Here is a 21,180-nt window from a genome sequence, read left to right on the forward strand (position 1 = left end):
TTGCTCACTTCTGCTTTTACTTGGTGAGATACTGTAGCTTCCTCAGTGGTGTGCTGGTAATGCAGCTCTCTGGGGGAAAGAAGCAACTCAACTTTGTAATGTTTGCCAATTTGTGAGGTGTAAATACTCCCACCATAGTAATTTCAAGCTATCAACGTGACACTGCAGAGCACAGAGTTGGGGAGAAGCTACACGATAAGCTTTCCTGAAGAGGGCGGAAATGACTGGAGACTTCAGGAAATGCTAAAGATGATCCTATCCTGAAATTGAAAAAATTAAATATCTTCAAAATATAACATTCTACTAATTTCACTATTAGTAATCAACCCCCTTCCCCCCCAAAAAACACAGTTCCTTCCTGACCAGGTCAAAGGTGGTATACATTTGTAGTCCCATAACCCTAATCACTTGAGCTCAGTGCTTTTGACCAACCCTAATCACTTGAGCTCAGTGCTTTTGACCAGTCGGGGAAACACAGAGGGACCCCTTGTCAAAAGCAAAACAAATGAAAAAAACTCAAATGGGCAAGCTGATGCAGTGACTTGGGAGGTTGAATCAGGAGGACCACAAGTTTGAGGCCAGTCTTAGTAAAAGTAACTTAGTTTTCTCACTGCTGAGACAAAATACCTGACACCCAAAGTTAAAGGAGGAAAGGTTTATTGAGCTCACAGTTTGTAGAGGTTTCAGTCTATTGTCAGCTGTCTCCAAGGCAGAGTGGCGTGGCAGACAAATAGTCCATGGTAGGCAGAAGGTGGAAAAGCAAGCAAGGGACCGTAGCAGCTTCTTTCTACCCCTTTTATACTCATCTAGGCTACTGGACCGAGGGCAGTGGCCAACCAATCAGTGGACTGATTTAGTAATCACCCACCCTTAATCCCAGCATCACAATCTAGATTCAGCCATCTCTGAAAAAGCCCTTTGACCACATGAGGCTTTGGGGAACTTCTAGACACAAGCTGTAACAGCAACTTAGAATTTGTCTCAAAAAAGAAGAAAAAGAAAAGGTTGGGTGCACAGCGGTGTGAAGGCCCTGGGTTCACTCTCCAGTGTCAAATAAGTGAATGAATAAACAAACATCCACACCCACTAATGTTGTTGTGGACTAGTAATCAAGTAATTTCAAAAGCAGAATTCCTTAGAACCCTTTAATAAACGCTACAGTGAGGGACTGCACATGGCAGCAAGATGCACACACCCTTTAACTACTGCTCCGGCCGCTGCAGAGGGAAATGCATATGAAGTTCTGAAGATGTCCCTCAGGCTTCTACCCTCCAGGAGACAGAGGCCACGAGCTCTGCCCGAGCTCCTAGGCTGGCTCCCGTCCTCCCATTAACCTCTTTAGCAATATGTGCCCCCAGACTTAAATATACAAATATACAAAGAGTCTCAACCTCATATGTGAGAGAAATGTAAACTTAAAGCTACGGCAACCATCTGTGTTTACCAGCCAGGCAAAGGCTGCCGATGAGAGGCAGGGACAGAGGCTGGCCCTTTACCAAATGGGAACAGAAGCTGGCACAGTATGGGGGGCACCTTGGCAGTGTTTATCAAACCAAAACTGCACACATGAACTGCCTCAGTGATTTTATTTTTAGAAACATCATGCAGACATTGCTCACGTATACAAAAGCTGCTCATTGCGTCACTGGTAACTGCACAAGATGGATTTTTTTTCCTGTTCCTTTTTTTAAAATTCTTTTTGAAATGGTATGGCTTTGTAGTTCAGACTGGCCTGGAAATTACTATGTAACCCAGGCTGGTCTTGAAATCACAGTGGCCTTTGTACCTCGGACTCCCAAGTGCTGGGAAGCGTGCATCACCATGCCTGGCTTTTTTGTTTTTTTGAGACAGGGTCTCACTGTCTTCACTTGAACTGGTTAAAATTCCCAGGTTGGTCTCAAATTCATCTTCCTGCCTCAGCCTCCCAAGCGCTGGGATTACAAGCTTGTATGTAGCGATGCCCACCAACATTAGGAAAATTTAGTTGTCATTTAGCAGGGCCTTGGTTATCTGCCTTCTAGTCCAAGTGAACCAGGTCCAGCTTATAGCTAGAAGAGACTGCTGCCCCTTGGCACCAGGCCTCACGGAAGTTCTGCCAGGTGTGGAGAGTGACAGGCACCACACTGGCACTCCGAGAGGCACACTGGCAGACTTTACTACTGCTCCTTGCTTAATTGCAACCGGGGTTGATATTTTGTCAGGTTTATTGGCCCCTGTACATTTTTTCTTCTGTAAAAACGTTTGAGGAACACATTTATAGTTCTGACCTCTTCTGACTATCACTGTAATACTGTGAAGAAGACAGAGACCAAACACTGCCAGTGTACAGCGGGCGGGAGCCCAGGGCTCCCAGATCTAACAGTAGCTCCTGACAACGCTCTCTCTTGTGGCAGTTCTTACAGCCTTCCCACTGAGCTCCAGCTCCAGCCCTTTACTTATTTAACCTAGAGGCAAGGTCTTGCTAAATAACTACGGTGCCCAGGCTGGCCTAAACCTCCTGAGTGGCCTGGATTACAGGTATGGCCAACCCCACTTGGCCCGATCATTCTTTAATCTATTATTCCTCATCTTCTCAACAACCCTGGAAGTCATTACTACCTTCATTGATTTGTTTTTCTTGAGACAGGAACTCACTGTGCAGTTCAGGCTGGCCTTGAACTCATTTTGTAGCCCAGGCTGGTCTTGAACTCACAGCAATCTTCCTGCCTCAGCCTCCAAAATGCTAGGATTACAGGCATGAACCACCATGACTGGCTCCATTAATACCTCCACTGTACAGACAGGAAAACAGGCTGAGAGAGGCTGGCTTACTTGCCCAAGGCCACACAGCTGGCAGCAGTGACCCACAACTGTGGCCCTGCGATTCTGTACTCCTCTCCCAAGGTCTAGTGTCAGCAGGTGGCACGAGGATCCACCCAGTCCCACACATGTACAGAGGCGTCGCTGGCTGCTGATAACAAAGTCTTGGGTTTGGAGGGGTGCCAGGTGTGGGTGGTGACCAGTGGAGCAGTGTCCACGTCTTCCTCTAGGAAGATGTGACCTCTGTGGGTGAAGAGTGGCTCCACTTGGCTCCTCGTTCCCTCCCAAGATGTGACATCGTAGATCTGGACTGTCCCATCAAAGCCTGAGGAAGACACAGAGCAGAGGGTTTACTCCTGAGTCCTGAAAGCCCTTAGCCAGAGGCCAAGGTAGAGGGCCTCTGGGGCCAGTGGCTCATCTCCTGCCAAGGGAGTGGAGCCTCTGCCCACCCAGGCAGCGGCAACTCTGTCCAGAGGTCACAGGAGCACCTGTGCGCACCTGCTGCGTGCCAGGCCCAAGGCTCACCTGGGCAGGCTGTGTCGCTCACCTCCACCACAGTATGAAGTTGCTACTAGCACCTCCCTGGGTATGGAGGCTCGGGAGACTTCCCGCCTTTTCCAGTGGCCCCAAACCCCACCCTGAGGTCCTTCTCAGTGGACAGTCTTGTTTCTACCTAACAGGGTGACAGAAGCCTTTAAAGAGCTCTGCCATGTTGCCCAGCACTGTGACTGAGGCACACACACACACATCCCACAGTCCTCTCCTGCTCCTCCTGGTGGGCACTTAGGCACTTCCTCACCCGCCCTACTTCCCAGTGGGTCTGGCCTGAGCCCCGAACCTCAAGGGCCCAGAAAGGCTGCTGTGGGCTGTGGCCATTCCATGGCCAGGACAGGAAGGGCTACACTATAGGCTGCAGGGTCATGGCACAGCTCCCTTTGAGAACTAGTTTCTTCAGGGGCCAGCGGTTCCCTTCTGATCTTGCGCCTGTTCCCTGAAGACATCAGACCGTGCTCAACAATACCTGAGATAGCGGCTGGGGATTTAGCGCCTGCCTTGCAAGCACATGGCCGATCCCCAGTACTGATAAAAAAACAACAGCAAAAAACAATACCTGAGATAGCCAGGCAGTTGTCCAGGCGTGGGGCCCACGTCACTCTCAACAGCTCTGGGTTGGGGCTTGGTGCAGACACTGCACACTGGACCGAGCTCACAGGGTGGCGGAGATCTCGTACATCAAGGAGACGGAGCTGCCCATCTGCTCCCAGGCTGGAGAAGCAAGGCCCTGGGCCCTCGCCCGCAGCCCTCACTTCCGCACACCATCTCTGGCCACCAGAGCCAGGACCTTGGCCAGGGTTCTCCAAAGGTGCCCATGGTTGGCGGGTATCGACCAGCCCCAGGCGGCCTGAGGTACAGCAAAATGCAACAGTGTGGCCATCGAGGACCTGCAGGCTGCTCAGCTCCTCATTGTCGCTGACACCTGGAAGAGGAGAGCTGCTGGGGTTGGACAGGCCTGGCGTGGCCAGGGCTGGGGCCTGCAATCAGCCCCTGAAGCGGGGCCAAGGGTGGGTGCTAGCGGGGGAGCAGCAGGGTATGACTTTCATACCTGAGCTGTACGTGGTCTCCCCCGACTCCAGATCCACAGCCTGCAGGCTGCTGAGCCGCGCCCCGTGAAGGACTCTGGGTACTGAGGAGAAGACAGCCAGCCTAGGCCAGAGACTCCCCACTTCTTGTACAGGGACGGTGCTGATGGCTTTGATGACATCTGAGGGCAGGGAAAGAGGGAATGAGTCCAGGATGCCAGTGCAGGCCTGCGACCCTCTTTCTAGGGACACACAGAAGGCTGGGGGGAGGAGATGGGGAGCTGGCAAGAGAGACTGCTGAAACACAAGCACGGGGTCACAGCTACTTTGTGTGTGTACGTGTGGTACTAGGGACTGAACCCAGGGGCTTTGCACTAAGCTACCCCCAGTCCTTTTTCTTTTTTGAGACTGGGTCCAGTTAAGTTACTAAGTTGCTCAGGCTAGCTCAACTTGGGATCATCCTGCCTCAGCGTCCCAGAGTACTGGGACTGTAGACATGTACCTGGCAGATTGCCATTTTTAGAACTGCCAGAAACACTGTGATTTCCTTACAAATTATCTTATAAACTGCTTTGGAGATGGCAAATAACAAATCATTGTAGCCAATTCCAAACCTTAGCTTCTGACTTTTGTTTGGGGAGAACATCCAGGAAAAGGCACAGATGCTTTGCTGATGTCACTTACCCCTTCCACGAAAAACAGACACAGAGTTCACAAGGCTAGCGTTTCTTCAGAAATGCGTCCCACATCCTCAGCTTGCTAACCTCGGCAAGCAGAGGTCACATGGCATATGTCATTGACTTAATTAAAACATACACAGGACAAGAACAGCTGGGGCCGGCGATTTATCTCTGCAGCATATGCGCCTGCCTGGCAAGCACAGGGTCATGAGTTCAACTTCCAGTACAAAAAAACCTGAAAAAATGAACAAACAAAGAACCCCGGGCCTGCGCAGGGTCAAGCTTGGGCTTCGAGGCCATGTCAGCTTGCTTAGCTGGTGGCTGATCCGCTCCCATCCCCGCCATCAGGCGGTGCAGCACAGCCACTTGCTGGACTCACTCAAGCCTTAAAGGGAAACTCAAATTTCTCACTTTGTATCTTCCTGCTTTGAGCAGGAACTCATTATTTGGTTTCCACTCTGAGGAAAATGAAGATCTAAGTTCTTTTTCTGTTCAAAAGGAGAAGTCAGTGACAAGGAGAGAATAGAGGGGAGGAAGACACCAAATGGCTCCCATGTGCAGAGGACACTGTGCGAAGGGCTGGCAGAGGGACGCTCTGTGCATCACCGGCCCGGCCTCGCCTAGCCCCAAGGACTGCAGTTCCCGTCACCTGCCACAGCCCACCTGGCTCTGCAGGCCACACTTGAGTGGCCCCTCTGTTCCGTTCCGCAGACTCTGAGGAGCATGGATGGGATTCTCCCAGGACGAGCTGGTCTGAGCCAGGGCATGGTGCACAGCTGCGATGGGAAGAGGCAACTACATCACAGATAAAGTGTGGAGAGCTGTGGCTCAGGACTGCTATAGGACAGAAACCAGGGTGGAGTGCTTGCCTGGGACCCGTGAGGACCTGGGCTCAATCCCCAGCAGCACAGAAAGCAAAAGGAAAGCAATCAGGTCTCATCTGTGTGCATCAGCGGTAAGGTGGCCTGCCCTAGCAAATGAACCCCAAATGTACCAATCTGGTCCCCCACTGAAAAGACGCACTCCTGTGAGACAAAGGCAGAAGCCACAGTGCGGGACTGCCCAGAACTTAGCAGGAGATTTTGAACAGGAGGGCGGCTGTATCGGTCTCTCTTGGGCGCCAGCCCCACTTGCCTTCTTTCCAGCAGGGACTATGGCCCACCCCGAGATCTCCATCCACAGCTGTGGAGCAGATAGAGTAGGCTACACTTTTTTCTTAGTCTCCATGAGGCACCACCTGGCCCTGCTGCACAGCAGCAGTCACCTCACAAGTGGCTCCCTCTCTGTTCCCTGTCACCACCCTGGGGTCCCCTGTCTCCTGCTGGCTCTCATGCCCCCTGGCTATCCTGGAACTGGGCTCTCCATGGCCAAGGTGGCTGGAGAAGGTCTATGACACAATAAACACGTTAGAGGCTTACAAATGAAAGCTGAAGATTATGAAGAGGTGCCTGGGAGAGGTGCGCTGGAGATGTGAGGCATGAGTCTACCGGGAAGACATGGGCAATGAAGCATCTTGGGGGGACCCACCCGGCTTTCTCTGCTTTGTTCTGGAGAGAACAGCCATCGAAGCTGTTGCCGACAGTCCTTGGGTTGTTAAGCTGTGTCGAGTATCCCAAGAGGTCAGCATCTCTGCAGAGAATGTGATGCAAGCCGTGGAGGTCTCGTACACCTAATGAGCAGCTCCACTGCGCCTGAGCAGCTGCTGGCACAGGAGGCGGCTCAGGCAATGCATTTCACTTCACGAAGCCAGTTACCACGTGAGTCCGGGCATGTGAAGCTAGCAGACTCTGGTACTCGTCTGAAGATGAGTAAGGAAGATGTGGTACAATGGGACACAGCAGCCCAGACACTGGTACCACTTCCCCTGCAGTATTAAAACCCCTGAGGTGGCGAAATGCTTGTAGGTGATACAGCTTTTTGTGCAGGGTCTTTGCTCGGAACTTACAGTAAGACTATGAGCCATAAAAACTCACTCATCTTCCCTGATGATGATGATACATCAGAAGAAGCAAACCCTATGTATGCCTTCCTGACAGAGAAGAGTGTCTAGGGGAAAATGGTATAGAAGAAATCAAAGGACATCTCTTCTTGAAAAATGAACAGTGGGCTGGTCCGATGGCAGTGGGTTATCAGAACTTATTAACATTAGTGTCACTAAAGTTGGTATACCGCCCCCCCCCCCACTGCTAAATTTGACTGGCTTAAAAAAAAAAGAACAGTGGGCCAGGGATCAGTGGTGCACACCGGTAATCCCAGCATATGGGAGGCTGAGGCAGGAAGACTGCCACAAGTTCAAAGCCAGCCTGAACTACATACCAAGATCCTGTCTCAAAAATCAAACAAGAAGAAGAAGAAAAAAGAAGAAAGCAGAAGAAAGCAGAAGAAAGCAGGAGGAGGAGGAGGAGGAGGAGGAGGAAGAAGAAGATCATGATCATGATCATGATGATTAGTGGGCTTGGGAAACTGCAAGATACTATAGTGCCAGCTGTTCTGATTTAAGCGTTGACACTGATACTAGTAAGTTGGATGACTTAGAAAAGAGATTAAGAAACAGTCCCTATTCCTAAAGCTTTTGTTGGCAATCAACTACTTTTTGCAGGATTTACATATGAAGGCAATTGTAGATACTCATCTTTAGCAAATTCTAATAACAGAACTAGCTCCAACTCAGATAAAAGCTTGCAGGACAGTTTGCAAGAAACCATCTGCAAGCTAGAAGAATAGCTGCATAATGAACTGCAATGAAAAGATGATGTGGAACAGAAGTGCCGAACTTCAAACCAAAAACTAGACTAAGAAAAGAGACTTGGAACGTATGCTGTCTCGAACTGAGGAAGATAACACATGATGACATGGGGTTAATGAGTACCACAGAAGGGCTGAGCTAACAAGAAAAGGAGAAACGCCAAACATGAATCCTCTACGGCTCAGAATCAGATGGGAGATGAAAAATCAGTCAGAATGCACAGCCTGCTAAGGCGAAGATAGCACAATAACACAAGCAGGTAGAAGAAGCCAACTGGTAACACAGGACAGAATCAAGACACAGCTGTAAGGTTAGTAAGAGGCACAGATTAAAAACAGCCAGTCAGCCAGCTTGAGTCCTCAGAGGACTGCTGGAGAGAAAGAATTCTGGAGAATTCTGGGTCAAGCAGACAAAGGGGACTCCCATCAACTGCAAGCTGTTGGAAGCCGAAGACAGAGACAGAGCCCATGATTCTGAGATGACTGGAGGCCTTCAGGCTCAGATCATAGTCTTACAAGAGGAGGTGAGGCGGGGCCTGGTGGTGCACAACTGTGACCCCAGCACTCTAGAGGCTGAACAAAAGGATCGCTGTTGAGTTCAAGGCCAGCCTGGGGTACCTAGTGAGTTTGAGGCCAGCCTGTACTACATAGTGAGACCCAGTCTCAAAGAAACAAAACACAAGGACGACAAAGACCAAGAAAGTGAAACATCTCAAACATGATCCTGAAATAGCAGGAGAAAGAAAGGAGGCTCAAGCCATGCTTAATTGTTCAGGAAAGGGTAAGAACAATTTATGTATGTATGTATGTATGTATGTATGTATATGTTTTTGAGACAGGGTCTCAGTGTGTAGTTCAGTGTGTAGTCGCAAGTGCTGGGATTAGAGGTGTGCATCACCATGCCAGGCCAGTAAAGAACAATTTAGAGCTACGTATCAATTACAATAAAGGTTAGAACAAGAGGTAAGTAAACAGAAAGTAACCAAAACTCATTTAACTGAGCAGCAGTCTAAGGAAGAGGTAGAGCTGGTTGCAGTGTGTGAGATGGAAAGAAGCTGAAGCGAGAGCCTTTAGGCTGGATAACAGCGCTCCATGCCAGAGGCAGATCTCATATTGTCTCACAAAGATGGAGCATTTGATTGCAAAAAAGAAAGGCTGAAGAAGATAAGGTTAAGAATCCAGCTGAGCATTCCTATAATCCCAGCACTCAGGAGGCTGAGACAGGAAGGCCATAGTGAGTTCAAGGCCAGCCTGAATTACAGAGACCCTGTCTCAAAAAACAAACAAATGGGGTTGGGGATGTAGCTCAGTGGTGCAGCGCCTGCCTGGCAAGCACCAAAAAAGAAACAACAAACAATTCAACCCTGTAATTGGAGCAGGAATCAAGTAAGTGACTGTGGTTACAAAATGCACTTAAGACTCAAGCATTTGAGGCAGGCAATTAATTTAAAAGGCTTAGAAAAGCAGAAGAAACAGGAAATAAATACTTTATTGGAAGCCAAGAGATTATTAGAATTTGAGTTCATTCAGTTTATAAAACAACACAGAGGAAAAGAACACACACAGGAGCTACAGTATCAGCTCAAAGCTTGACAGTATTTTTCATCACTTTATAACACCCAGGTAAAGAAATTTAAACACAAACTTGAAGCAAAAACATATTTAAAGAAGATGCAGGGACTTAGCTAAGAAAAGGAAATTTGCTATTCAGCCGGGTGGAGCAGAAGCTGGGTCTCAGCAGCTGCCACGATGATTCTGGAGGAAGTGTTCTGAGCTGACCCAAGACAGTGAGAAAGCTGCTTCAGCGGAGACTTCAGATGTGCACACTGTTAGCCTGAAGAACAAAAGCAGCATGCTCCGCGAAGAGACCGAATTACTAAGAGGAGAGGATGAGCTAACCAATAAAACGAAGTCAGCAGAAGAAAACTACAAACTGAAAGAAGAAGGCCAGATGTGGTACCGCATCCTTGTAATCCCAGCACTCAGGAGAGACTGAGTTCAAAGCCAGCCTGGGGGGGCTGGGGATTTAGCTCAGCGGCATAAGCGCCGGCCTTGAAAGCAGGCAGTCGTGAGTTCAATCCCTGGTACCGATAAAAACGAAAAAGCCAAAAAAAAAAAAAAAGCCAGCCTGGGCAAAAAAAAAAAGGAGGAGGAAGAGATTAATGATCTTAAGGCTGCCTTTAAAAATAGAAGTGTAGAACATAGGCTGTTCAGAAATCTGCAGAAATAATAAATATCAAAGATTTAAAATTTTTAAAAAATTAAAAAATGATAGAAAGCTAATACACAAGATTTGATAGAGAAAAGGAAAATTGAAAGCTACAATTGGGCCAGACACGGTGGCCCACACCTGCTATCCTAGCACTTGGGACGCTGAGACAGGAGGTTTACATGAATTTGAAGTCAGCCTGGGCTACACAGTCAGTTCTTGGCTGGACTATGTAGTGAGAGCCTGTGGAAGTAGAAAAAAAGCAACAACTGGAGTTGAACCAAGAGAAAGAAATTCAGCCAGATGGTACTGGAACTGAATGAATGAAATGAAATGAAAGCAGAGCTGGTTGAAGAGGAAGGAGCTTCCGGTGCGGGTGGCCAGAAAGGCAGTGCTGTTACAGCCACTGCGTGCTAAACTTTCGGACCTTTCGGGTGTAACAGAAGTCATTTTGTAAAATTTTGCAAGTTTCCCTAAAATCAAACACAAATTTACCATACAGCATACGAATTCCATTGTGAGGTGTCCACTCTAGAGACATGGAAACATATGACACAAAGGTTTGGGCATTCATATGCTCAGCAGTGTTACTAAAGATGGCCAAACACTGGATCTAGCAACATGAGAATGAACAGAAAAAATGTGGTCCTGCTGCCATGCAATGGAGTACTATTCAGTTATAAAAAGAAACAGGTGACTGATACATGCCAGGCCATGGATGGACTGCAGAAGCATCATGCGAAGAGAACGAAGCCACACAAGAGGCCACACATCCAGTTCCACTGTACACAATGTTCCAGGCCAATCTATTCCAGAAGAATAGATTCCTGGCTGCATAAGAATGGAGAGTAAATGAGTGGCCAGAGGTTTAGCTCAGTGGCACAAGCGCCTACCTGGCAAGTGTGAGGTTGTGAGTTCAATCCCCAGTATCCCCCAAAATAAATAAATAAAATAAAATAAATCACTGAATACAATTGAAATGGGGTAATTATATGATATATTAAAACATAGTATCACAATAAAACTATTAAAGATTATATCGTCATAACTCCAAGTAAGTGACAGGAACAACCACAAACTACAGCACAGGACAAGTGACAAGGCAAACAATAGGAAAACCCACAGGGTCAGTGATCTCAGAAAGCAAATGCATACAAGACTGCTTTTCCAGCAGCCGGTGCAAGAGGGTACACCTGTAACCCTAGCATTCTGGGAGGCTGAAGCAGGAATATCACAGTTCAAGTCTTAACTGGGCAACTTAGCAACTAAGTGAAGCCTCTATCTCAAAATCACAGTCCTGAGGGGTGTACAGGGTGGAGTCAGGACAAAGCGCTGATGCCCGCCTGTTTGCCAGGGACTCGGACCAGACCCTCACTCCCAGAAGAGACAGCACTTCCTGCTCCTCCCTCCACCTGCTATGGGGAAGCAGTAGCTTCTCAATGTGAGGTGGCCTCCAGCTCACACCTGTTCCTAGGGCCAGTGTGTCCTCCTCCCAGGGCTCTGAGCGCTGCCCTATGCTGCCCATGGAGGGGCCTGCAGTGTGTGGGTGTGTGGGTGCTACCCACTCAGCTCCGCCCCCACCAAGTTAAATTCACTCACCGCTGTCCTCTGCGACCTGCCACACCTGCAGGTAACCTGGAAAGCCACTAGTCACCAGCAACCTGTTCCAGTGGACAGAACATCTTAGTTCTCGAACATCTTAGTGTCTCGACCGTGACAACTTTTCCTCCCCAGCCCTCAATTCTTGAGACCTGCCACCCACATTTAACAGAAGAGCAGCCTCACTCTGCCTGCGGGACAGGGCCACAGCTCATGAGAGCCACCCGTATTGTGATGGTCTCTAGGGGCGGACACTAGAGACTTGGCCTGTGCTCAGTGAGCTGGTTCACCCTGCTGTCCACCATCAGCTCCTGGGGTGACACAGCCCACCTTTCTAGCATGTGTCTAACCCTACCATAGTTCTGGTGATGTGCTGGTTACTCTAATCAAAATGCTGTGACATGATGCTTTTTTTACGATCTAGACGTGTGTGTGTGTCCAAACGCACTCACATATGTCTTGTGCTGAGGGCTGGGATGGGGACAGGAAGGCAGCAGAGCCATCCTGAGAGAGGTGGGGCTGCAGATGGGCCATACCTGGTGTCCGGCACGTGCTTTAGCTCCAGGACAGCTCTGTCAGAGAATCCCCCGTGGCACACTTTGAAATCTCTTTCTGGGACTAAGCCCTAAAATGCCAAGGGAAGCTGTCAGAAGAGTAGTCTCTCAAAGGAACAGCAGGCAGGCAGCTCCGGAAAAGAGGCTGAATGTCACATAGCTGGTGATAGAGCCTCCTCCCCGCAGAGCCAAGTGCTGCTGTCTGGAAGCCCTGGCCTCACACCTTTATGCACAGCTCCCTTCTTCCCACCTGTTCCCTAGGTCCCTCCTGGGTCCCAGGTGCCTGCATGCCCACACAAGCCTATGCCCCAGGCCTTCCCAGAGGAGTCACCGGACAGGTCAACCTCACACACAGCAGGGGTTACCAGCCAGCCACTGACACCCTTCTCTGCTCAGTCCCCTCGGAAGCCTGGGGGCTCCTCTGGCAATGAAAACAGAACGGTTTCCTTTCATTGTGTTCACTCAAGTAGCACCATGTTCAGCAGCAGATTCTCACTAGGCCTCCTGTTCTTATCCTTATTCTACGCAAGGCAGAACTAAGGTATGAGGGGCTTCTGTGACTGTTTGGAGGCCATGCGGGCATTGGGCTGTGGATCAGAGCCTAGGACTGTGCAGGCACAGTGTTTACTCCTGGCCACCTGACTGTCCCCTCTGTGTGAGGAACCGGAGGCAGCCATGGCGCAGAGAGGGACAGCCACAGGTGCCAGGTCTCCCCACAGTTCAGCCTGGGTATGTAGGCTTAGAGGCAATCAAGGCACTGGGAAAGTCACCCCCCACACCCAGGGGGACAAAGGCCAGGCTTTCATTCCTCTCTGTTCTGGAAGTGCAAACCCAGCCTCCTGAGATTTCCATTCCCGGGTCAGGGAAGGGCCGAGGAATGTGCATATCAGCTGCACCCTGAGGGTGTGGGGACAGGTGGTCCTTGGGTGACTCTGACAGGTATTGGGCCACAGCAACTAGAATCCAGCCTCTCCTGGGCTTAATCCTTCTATAGGGCCCTGTCTACTTTTACTCTAAACCTTCAACTAGGCATCATAGCGTGGTCACCTTCTAAGAAAACTTTATTTCCTTAAAGAACTGAAGAGGGCTGGGTGCGGCTCAGTGGTCAAACGTACCCCCAGCATGCACAGGACCTGGGTTCCATCCCCACCACTGCCCCACAACACCAGCAAGGGAAGAGGCATTCCCCATCCCTGTCCTGCATGGCCTTTATCACTGACCTGCAGGCTTCAGCCCTCACCTAGAAGCGTAGCTCTCCTCACCTCTGTCCCCAGAAGCAGACTCATAATCCCTGAGCCTGCCTCCCCCTTCCTGCACATCACGCTCATCCTTCAGGGGCAGTTTCCCCACAGCCTATGACTCAGTCAGGCCTCTGGTTTGGGCAACCCTCAGATCTGTTTCCTCCTGGCTACTGCTCTGGTCTCTTTCCTCCTTCCCTCCACACCTTCTTCCCTTTCTCTGCAGCCTTTGGCTGCAACCAGTATGAGCAAAATGCGGTGGCAGAGGACACCAAGAGCTTCCTCATGAAGGAATCCTTAAATTTGCACAGGAATGCTTCTATAGCAACATGTGGGAGCTACCAGCTTTCTTTGATATGTTCTCTTCTCTTGACCTCTGACCTTGTCTGAGATGTCTACTTCAAAGACCAGTCTTTCTTGGTGTCTTTTGTGGGTTTATCTCCTAATAGCCAGCCCTTAAACATGTCCTTCGAGGCTCTGTCCTTATCTGTCTTCTCTAAATTCTGATACACTAAGTATCTATCCTAACTCAGTGCACTCAAGTTACATGGCTCGAGTGCCGAAACAGGCTCATTATCACTGATAGCTCTAAAAGGTTCACCATCACTGCGTAGGTGATCTAAACTAAACCATTCTAAGGGCTTCAGCTACCTGCTGTGCCCTAACTGCTCCCTAAATCTTTAGTTTTGCTAAAGAAATACTAGTCCCCTCCTGAGGAGCCCTAAAATCTACAGCACTGAGCTATGTGCATAGGCGTCTCCACTATTACACCACCAGGGAGGTCCACTCCTTGTCTCTTTCTAGTATCTAGAACAATACCTGGTAGGTGACAGGAACTCCAGAAATATTTACTAAATAAGTGAAAATCAACATGTCCACTCAGCATGTCTACTTCAAGTTACCTGGTTTTCCTTTACAGAAAGTCTAGGAGGTAGCATTAGATGAAGAATTTCATTTTTTTTCAGGCTTTCATAGCCAGCAACAAAGACTCCTAGAAAAAAATCAGCAAATGTTAGAAAGATTATGGTCTAATCTATAAACTGTTGTCTGTATCCCAGAGCAAGGCTAACCCCCTTTTCCATTAATGCGCAGCCTGGATTATTTTTCTTTGCAGTAATGCAGATTAAATCCAGTTTTTGCACTTTGTTACATCCCCAGCCGTTTTTATATTGAGGCAGGGTCTCATTTAGCTGTCCAGGTTCAGCTCAAATCTGCAATTCTGCTTCTGCTTCTCAGAGTGCTGGGACTACAGGTCTGCATCACTTTGCCAGACATGGAGGATCTTTTTTTTTTTTTTGTCTTTTTCCTTTTTATCGGTATCGGGGATGGAACTCACGACTGCCTGCTTGCAAGGCAGGCGCTTATGCTGCTGAGCTAAATCTCCAGCCCCGACATGGAGGATCTTAATAATAAAAGAACACACATGCTCATGGGGGCCAGCTTGCAACAAGTGACCAACACACCCTCCAAAAAGAGGGAGGAGCCCCTCTAGGCTAAGCCCCTGAGATGCTTCCTGAGAGTGGGATTCCTTATCCTTTAGGACCAGGCCCAGGCAGGGCACATTACCTTTGTCACCAATCCATTCCAGGACTCGAGTGGCTGCTGAGAGGTCAAATGCATGGAAATCCTGGTACCTGAACGACAGGGACATAATTCCACATGGCACATGGCTCTGCTCTGCTGATAAAGAACCAGGAGCTGGGCTCGGTTGTTAGGGCCCACTCTTGGACTTGATGCAGATAAGGGGCCAAGTCTTTTCTCGAATTTTACCCTCTTGTGTGTGTCTGGGACCAGGACAGTCAGGAGCCCAGAGCCTCAGTTCTCATCATTGGGAGTCCCTGCTACCAATATTTCTCCAAACTAGTGTGGGGGATGAAGGATAACCTGTGTTCAGGGTTTAACTTAGGGCGGGGCACAAACTAATCAGTCCCTTGAGTAATCAGGACCCTCCAGAAGTTATCTCTTTGTAAATTAAAAAAATTTTGGTGGTACTAGTGGTAGAAACCAGGTCCTTGCGCCTAACTACATCCCCAACTCTTCTGGTATTATTTTTACAGTCTCGCTAAGTTGCTCAGGCTGCGATCCTTCTACTTCAGCCTCCCAGAGTCTCAGCCGTGAGTCACCATATCCCGCAAATTTTTGTTCTACATTGGGAAGTGAATCTTTCACTGGCTTCGCTTATCAAACTTGCGCACGCTGGAATGAACCCTTTCGCAGAAGGTGGGGCTTAGTCTTGGAGGCCCCAGCCTCGGTCTGGTTCACGGCTAGAGCTCCTTGACTGCCTCAGCCCGCACGGCCCGTCCGCCACGTCAGACCCGCGTCCCATAACCGACCCAGATCCCCATGCCCAGCCCCCAACGATTTACAAGCGCAAGGATTCCACCAGCCAGTCCTCCGCGGACTCCATGGCAACTGTCGCTTCCGGTGCCCAACTTCCTTCCGTGAGCCTTTGGGGCGGGCAAAAAATCTCGCGAGACCGGGCGTGGCCTCTCCTTGGGCGCGAGTCTGGCGGGGTCCGGGTTTTTGCGGGAAATTCGGAGATACCCAGCTGTCTGCCTCGAGCAGCGCCGAAAGGGCCAAATTCCTATCCGTTTCAAGACCGGGTATTTGCAGCTCAAGAAAGGGCGGTCAGTGCCCTAGGTCAAAATTAATATGGGACCACGTGACTAAACAAATTTACTGTGAAAATATTTTTAGGACATTTTATACAAAAAAAATAGTTTATCTGAAATCCGAGTTTAGCTGGATTGTTTTTTATTTATTCGGGCAGTTCTACTGAAGTCCAGAGAAGACAGCAGAAGGCGGAGTCTGGATCCGACTCCCCAGACAACTCCCCAGACAACGCAAGGATGAGGCAGGAGGATCGCAAGTTTGAAGCCAGCCTGGGAAAGTTAGCGAGGCTTCGTCTCAAGTAAAATTTTTAAAAAGGGCCGAGTTGTAGCTCAGCGGCAGAGTATTGCCTAGCGTACGTGAGACCCTGAGTTCCAACTCTAGTACAAAAAAAAAAAAAAAAAAAAAGACCAACTTGTCGTGGGGGTAAACTGAGGTAACTGAAGCCCAGCAGCCCGGTTCCGGGCAGGGAACCCTGCTCCTGAGCCAGCAGAGGGCAGAGGCGAGAGCGGAGCCAGCCTCTGGCCGCGTGGAAAACCTGCCTGCAGCAGGAATCGCTCAGAGCCAGCTGGTGCCAGGGCCTGAGGCTGCCCGTGTCACTAAGCTCGACCTGCCACCCCACTCTGTTCCCTGTCCTCCCTCAACCAGGGCTGGAAGGAGAGGACCAGACATTTCGGTAAAGAGCAGGGCTTTATTCACAACTTCATCAGGGAAGCAAGAAGTAACAGCACGAGTATACTTTTGTGTCTGCATCCGCGATATTCCTGGCGACCCGGCCAGAAATCATAGTGACCGAGTCCGGGATTTGCGTCTAGACGGGGCCGCTCCCGGGACGTATTCAGCCACCTCCTGAGGTGGGCGAGGTGGGCGCAATCCAACCGAGCGGCGCCCGCCTGTTCCAGGTGTCACTTCTGTGGCAGGTGCATCAGCAGCCTCCTGCACTGCATGAAAACAGGGCAGGTGAGCTGGGGAGCGGCTGCCAGGCCCAGCGCCGGTCCCAGAAACGGCAGGCTCCCTCGCACCTTCTTCCTGAAAGGCGCGGAGAAGCCAGGGGTGGCGGTTTCCCCTGAATACGGTCCCAATATCACAGGGTAGTCGCAGCTGTCAGATCACGGAAGTCAAGTCCTAGTACCCCTCGCCAAGCTCTGCCCCCCCATAGCCGGGTATTGCTCCCCTAAGATTCTCCGGCTGGTCTTCAAATCGGTGACCCTAGAGGTGATCCTGTCTGGCGAGCGTGCGCCCCCTGCAGCGCAGGGTTGGCCCACTCTGGGGAAGGCCCCTCCCTTCTTCAACAGCCCCTACTCTGGCTCGCAGATACAGTGGGCGGGCAGCCGGTCTGTATGGCTTGGAAACCAAAGGCTCCTTCGGCTAAGCACAAGCTGGGCTCATTTAATGGGAGAGGGACCGGTAATTGTTGCTATTTTATGGACGAGGAAGATAAGGCTGACAGCGTTGACATCTTCCCTTCCTTTGGAGGCAGGGTCTCACTATGTAAGCCAACATGGACTCAAATTCTTTTTCTTCTCTCTCTCTCTCTCTCTCTCTCTCCCTCTCTCTCGAGGTGGAACTCACAACCTTGTGCAGCCATGCAGGTGCTTGTGCCACTGAGCTAAATCCCTGGCCCATGGGCTCAAATTCCTGATCCTCCAGTCTCAGCCTCCCAAATGCTGGCATTATGGTTATGTACCACCATGCCTGGCTAGCAACATTTCTTTCTTTTTTTGTGATAGGATGGAACTCAAGGCCTTTTGCACTGAGCTACATACCCAAGTGTATCCCTTTTAGTTTTTACTTTGACATAGATTTGTTAGAAACTAAATTGACCAGGCTGAGCTCAAACTTGAGATCTTCCTGCCCCAGTCTCCCAGAGTTCTAGTATCATAAGTGACACTTTGCAGGCATACAGGTACTGATTCTCTAGGCTATGCAGCATGCTGTAGCCAGATCCCACCTTCTACTTCATCACATTGTTTTCTGCACACAGCAATAAGTGCCATGGAAGGAGGGGTGCAGGGTGGGCAGAAGAGAGAATGGAGGAGCTGCCATTCAGCCCTGCTAGACACTGAAGCTGGTTTGGCTCTACTAACGCACAGGGCTGTGGCTAATAACTGAGAGTATTTTTGGACCACTTTCCCCAGGGAACATCTGGTCATGTCTGGAGGCATTTATTTGTTGCTTTTGACTTTAGAGACAGGGTCTCACTAGGTTGCCCAGCTTGGCCCTGTGCTCAAGCAATCTTCCTGCCTCAGCCTCCTGAGTGGCTGGAATGATAGGCATACACCGTCATACCTGGCTTGGAGTCAACTTTGAATGTCATGACTTAAGGAGGAAAGGGAAGGTGCTAGTGGCATCTGATGAATAGAGAGTGGGGTGCTCTCAATGTCCTCAACACACAGGGCAGCTCCACACAAAGAATGACCAAGCTGAAAACATGGAGAGTGCTGATGTCACTAAACCGTCCACTGACCAGTTCCTGAGGCAGACAGCCCTGGTTCAGGAGCAAGGTCTGCGCTTCTCCCCCCTCTAGGTCTCTGGGTTGCAGCTGTGGCCATAAGCACATCCGGAACACAGCAGGGCACTGCTGGGATGGAATAATACCCTGCATGTTGGAACTTGTGCCCTGTAACTCTCAGGGCTCTGCTGGGTGGTGGGCTTTCTCTCTTTGGAGAGTTCTCTCTGTGGCCCGGGGCACAGCAAGCCTAAAACCCTGACATGCACACCCATTCCATGGCCTGGCAGGGCACTCGAACCCCACTACACTTCCAAAGCTGGCAATGCTCCTGAGGCTGGCCCCCTTCTGGGTGTAGGGTGGCCTGGCTCACCTGGGTGTGGGGTGCTGGGCTGCTCAGGCCCAGGGCTCTCCTCAGCAGAAGGCTCCTGAGCAGATCATGACTCAGCTGCAGCTCCTGGTCCCTTGGGAAGGTGTGGGGCGCTGTCCCTGTTGGGGATGGGCTGAGGGGCTCCAGGCTCTTTTTGCCCATGAAGTGACCTAGAAAGGAGGTGCCAAGGCACATGGAACTGAGAGTGGGAATCCTACCCCAGTAAGGAAGTTCCCCATGTCCCACTTTTCAGCTCTCCTGGAAGGAAATCAGGAAGCCTCCATCTCGCCCCTGAGCCACAGACACGGGACGAGGTGGCAAATATGCAGCCTCAGCTCTTCTGAGCAGGTGGAGGGACAGTGGCCCACCAAAAGGCTGGGGCAAAGGAATTCTGCTGGTTGTGCTGCCCGGTGGTGAGGGGTGGGTGTCAGAAAAGGGAAGATGAGGCGCCTAGGCGGTGGGTACAGAAAACACAAGACAGTCCCTCACCAGGACAGGGGTATTAGCTGCATGCAGCACCAACTCTGCCTTGGGCATGCTGAGTGCCTCTGGCACAATCACTGCTCTGTCTGGGGCTGGAGATCCCCATCTGCTACATTGAATAAGTCAGTGGGCTCCCACCTGCTCAGGCATCAGGAGTAGCCAGAGGGCTGGGAAAATGCTGGGGGTTCCCCAGGGTCCCAGGACTTACCGGTGGCCCAGAGGTTGCCTCGCGGGTGCACGCGGATCTTGCCCGCGCGGCTGCGGGACTCTGGGAGGTCCCAGCTGAACGGAGCGACGCTGGCAGACAGCAGCGCCCAGAGAAGGAAGCCGCCCAGCAGCCGCGTGCCCCGCGTCAACCTAGTCATAGCGCACCCCAAACCTCGAAGACTCCCGCTGCAGCTCTTGCTGCCGCTTCACCCCTTTTTAAACCCGCGCCCAGGGGCGGGGCCAAGAGCTGCTCCGCCCCCGGCACCACCCCACACTCTTGCGCCGTGCCAGTCCTTGAGTGGCAGCGCGGACTGCCCGGTGCGCTCCAGCAGCTCAGTGGGATCGGGATTCGGGTGGGCGTGTGGCGCGGACCTCGGCAAAGGGGCTTTCAGCCAGCAAGCGGTCACTTCGCTCCTGCTGAAGTGTCTGATGCCCAATGGTGAGAGTTTCTCCCACGCAGCACAGGCTTTCCTCGTTTGGTTGTTTTTTGAGACAAGGTTTCACCATGTATGTAGTCCAGGCTTCATCGCACTCCTTTTTTGAAGCAATGTCTTGCTAAACTGCTCTGGCTGGGCTCGAATAAGCGCTCCTGCTGCCCCAGCCTCGGAGTACTGGAATTACAGGCGTGCTTGCGATGCACCTTAATGGGGACCTGCCATGTGCCAGGCAGCCGAGGAGCTGCTGAAATGGAGCCCCAGTCTCTCCTCGCAGTGCCTGCATTCCAGGGCAGCGGGCCCGTGGGAGCCAGAGCCATTCTGAAGGAAGGGTGCAGGAGTCGCCCGGGATGTGGCAGCCTGCGCAGGGTGGGCACCTGCTGCCCTGGAGAGAAAGGGCGCAGGGCCACAGGTCCTCCTACACGTGTTGGCCTGGTAGGACCTCCCTTGTCCCAGGTGTAAAATGGAAACTGCCACAGTTTTTTTTTTTTTTTTTTTTTTTTTTAAACCGGTACCGGGGATCGAACTCACGACCACCTGCTTGCAAGGCAGGTGCTTATGCTGCTGAGCTAAATCCCCAGCCCCTACAGTCTTCTTTTTAACTTTGCATTTTTACTACAATTATTTGGTGGTGGGAAGCAGTACCCTCGCAGGGCTCGGCCTATTACACTCAGCACTCTCCTCTAGTGTCTGGGGCACCAGTTGCTTCGTGAGCAGGGCAGAGGAAGAAACCGTGCTGACACTCGCTGAACAAGCATCCAAAGCGCCAAGGGAGGCTCGCAGAGGACACTGAGGCCTCCTCTGGGACGCATTGCTGTGGTGAGTGGGGACAATGGGTGAGGCCCACACTTGGGCTCTTCTGAAGGCTGAGCCCCGCACCACCAGGGTGCCTATTCCTCCTGCACCACGGTCCTGGCAGGGAGGTGTCTACAAGGTGGCCGGGGCAGGACACAGGGCAGGGACACTCTACTTTGGCCCTAGCTCCCCCACCCCCGCCAGTCTCTCTGCTTCCTTCCCCCCACCCTGGCATTTACACCTCTCTGCTTCCTGTCACAGTTTAGCCATGGTGTACAGATATAGCTCTCGTCACCTTCTCAGGAGACTCATTCCCCTGTGAGCCCCCCCTCCTCTGCACCAGTCCTGCTCCCACCTGCTTCTCTCTGGTCCTGGATGCAGACATTAGTGGGACCTGGTCCACAGCGAGTGTTGCTTCACTGAATACA

General features: G+C 51.0%; 2 protein-coding genes across 6 annotated transcripts; both read right to left on the bottom strand.

The window, feature by feature from the left end:
• Window positions 1-640: 640 nt before the first annotated feature.
• Wdr73 (WD repeat domain 73) lies at window positions 641-15,930 on the bottom strand. Its single transcript, XM_003475484.5, has 8 exons — window positions 15,771-15,930; window positions 14,971-15,038; window positions 14,307-14,395; window positions 12,149-12,237; window positions 11,613-11,674; window positions 4,403-4,561; window positions 3,911-4,276; window positions 641-3,124 (listed from the first exon to the last, which is right to left on the bottom strand). Exons 1-8 carry the CDS (start codon window positions 15,809-15,811, stop codon window positions 2,892-2,894), a joined length of 1,107 nt encoding a protein of 368 aa, XP_003475532.1. The 5' UTR covers window positions 15,812-15,930; the 3' UTR covers window positions 641-2,891.
• A 755-nt stretch (window positions 15,931-16,685) lies between these two features.
• On the bottom strand, window positions 16,686-20,487 carry Nmb (neuromedin B). Of its 5 annotated transcripts, none has more exons than XM_063250076.1 (4): window positions 19,525-20,487; window positions 18,837-19,003; window positions 18,304-18,437; window positions 16,686-16,950 (listed from the first exon to the last, which is right to left on the bottom strand). In XM_063250076.1, exons 1-3 carry the CDS (start codon window positions 19,679-19,681, stop codon window positions 18,315-18,317), a joined length of 447 nt encoding a protein of 148 aa, XP_063106146.1. In that variant the 5' UTR covers window positions 19,682-20,487; the 3' UTR covers window positions 16,686-16,950; window positions 18,304-18,314. The 5 variants fall into 5 exon arrangements, with proteins under 5 accessions (XP_063106146.1, XP_005006320.1, XP_003475531.2 ...); XM_013158569.3 differs by having other exon boundaries at window positions 16,791-16,955; XM_005006263.4 differs by lacking the exon at window positions 18,304-18,437.
• Window positions 20,488-21,180: the final 693 nt, after the last annotated feature.

The sequence above is a fragment of the Cavia porcellus genome, unplaced genomic scaffold (genome assembly GCF_034190915.1).
Source record: "Cavia porcellus strain 051 isolate PalLab524CR breed Dunkin Hartley unplaced genomic scaffold, mCavPor4.1 scaffold_6, whole genome shotgun sequence".
Lineage (NCBI taxonomy): Eukaryota > Metazoa > Chordata > Mammalia > Rodentia > Caviidae > Cavia > Cavia porcellus.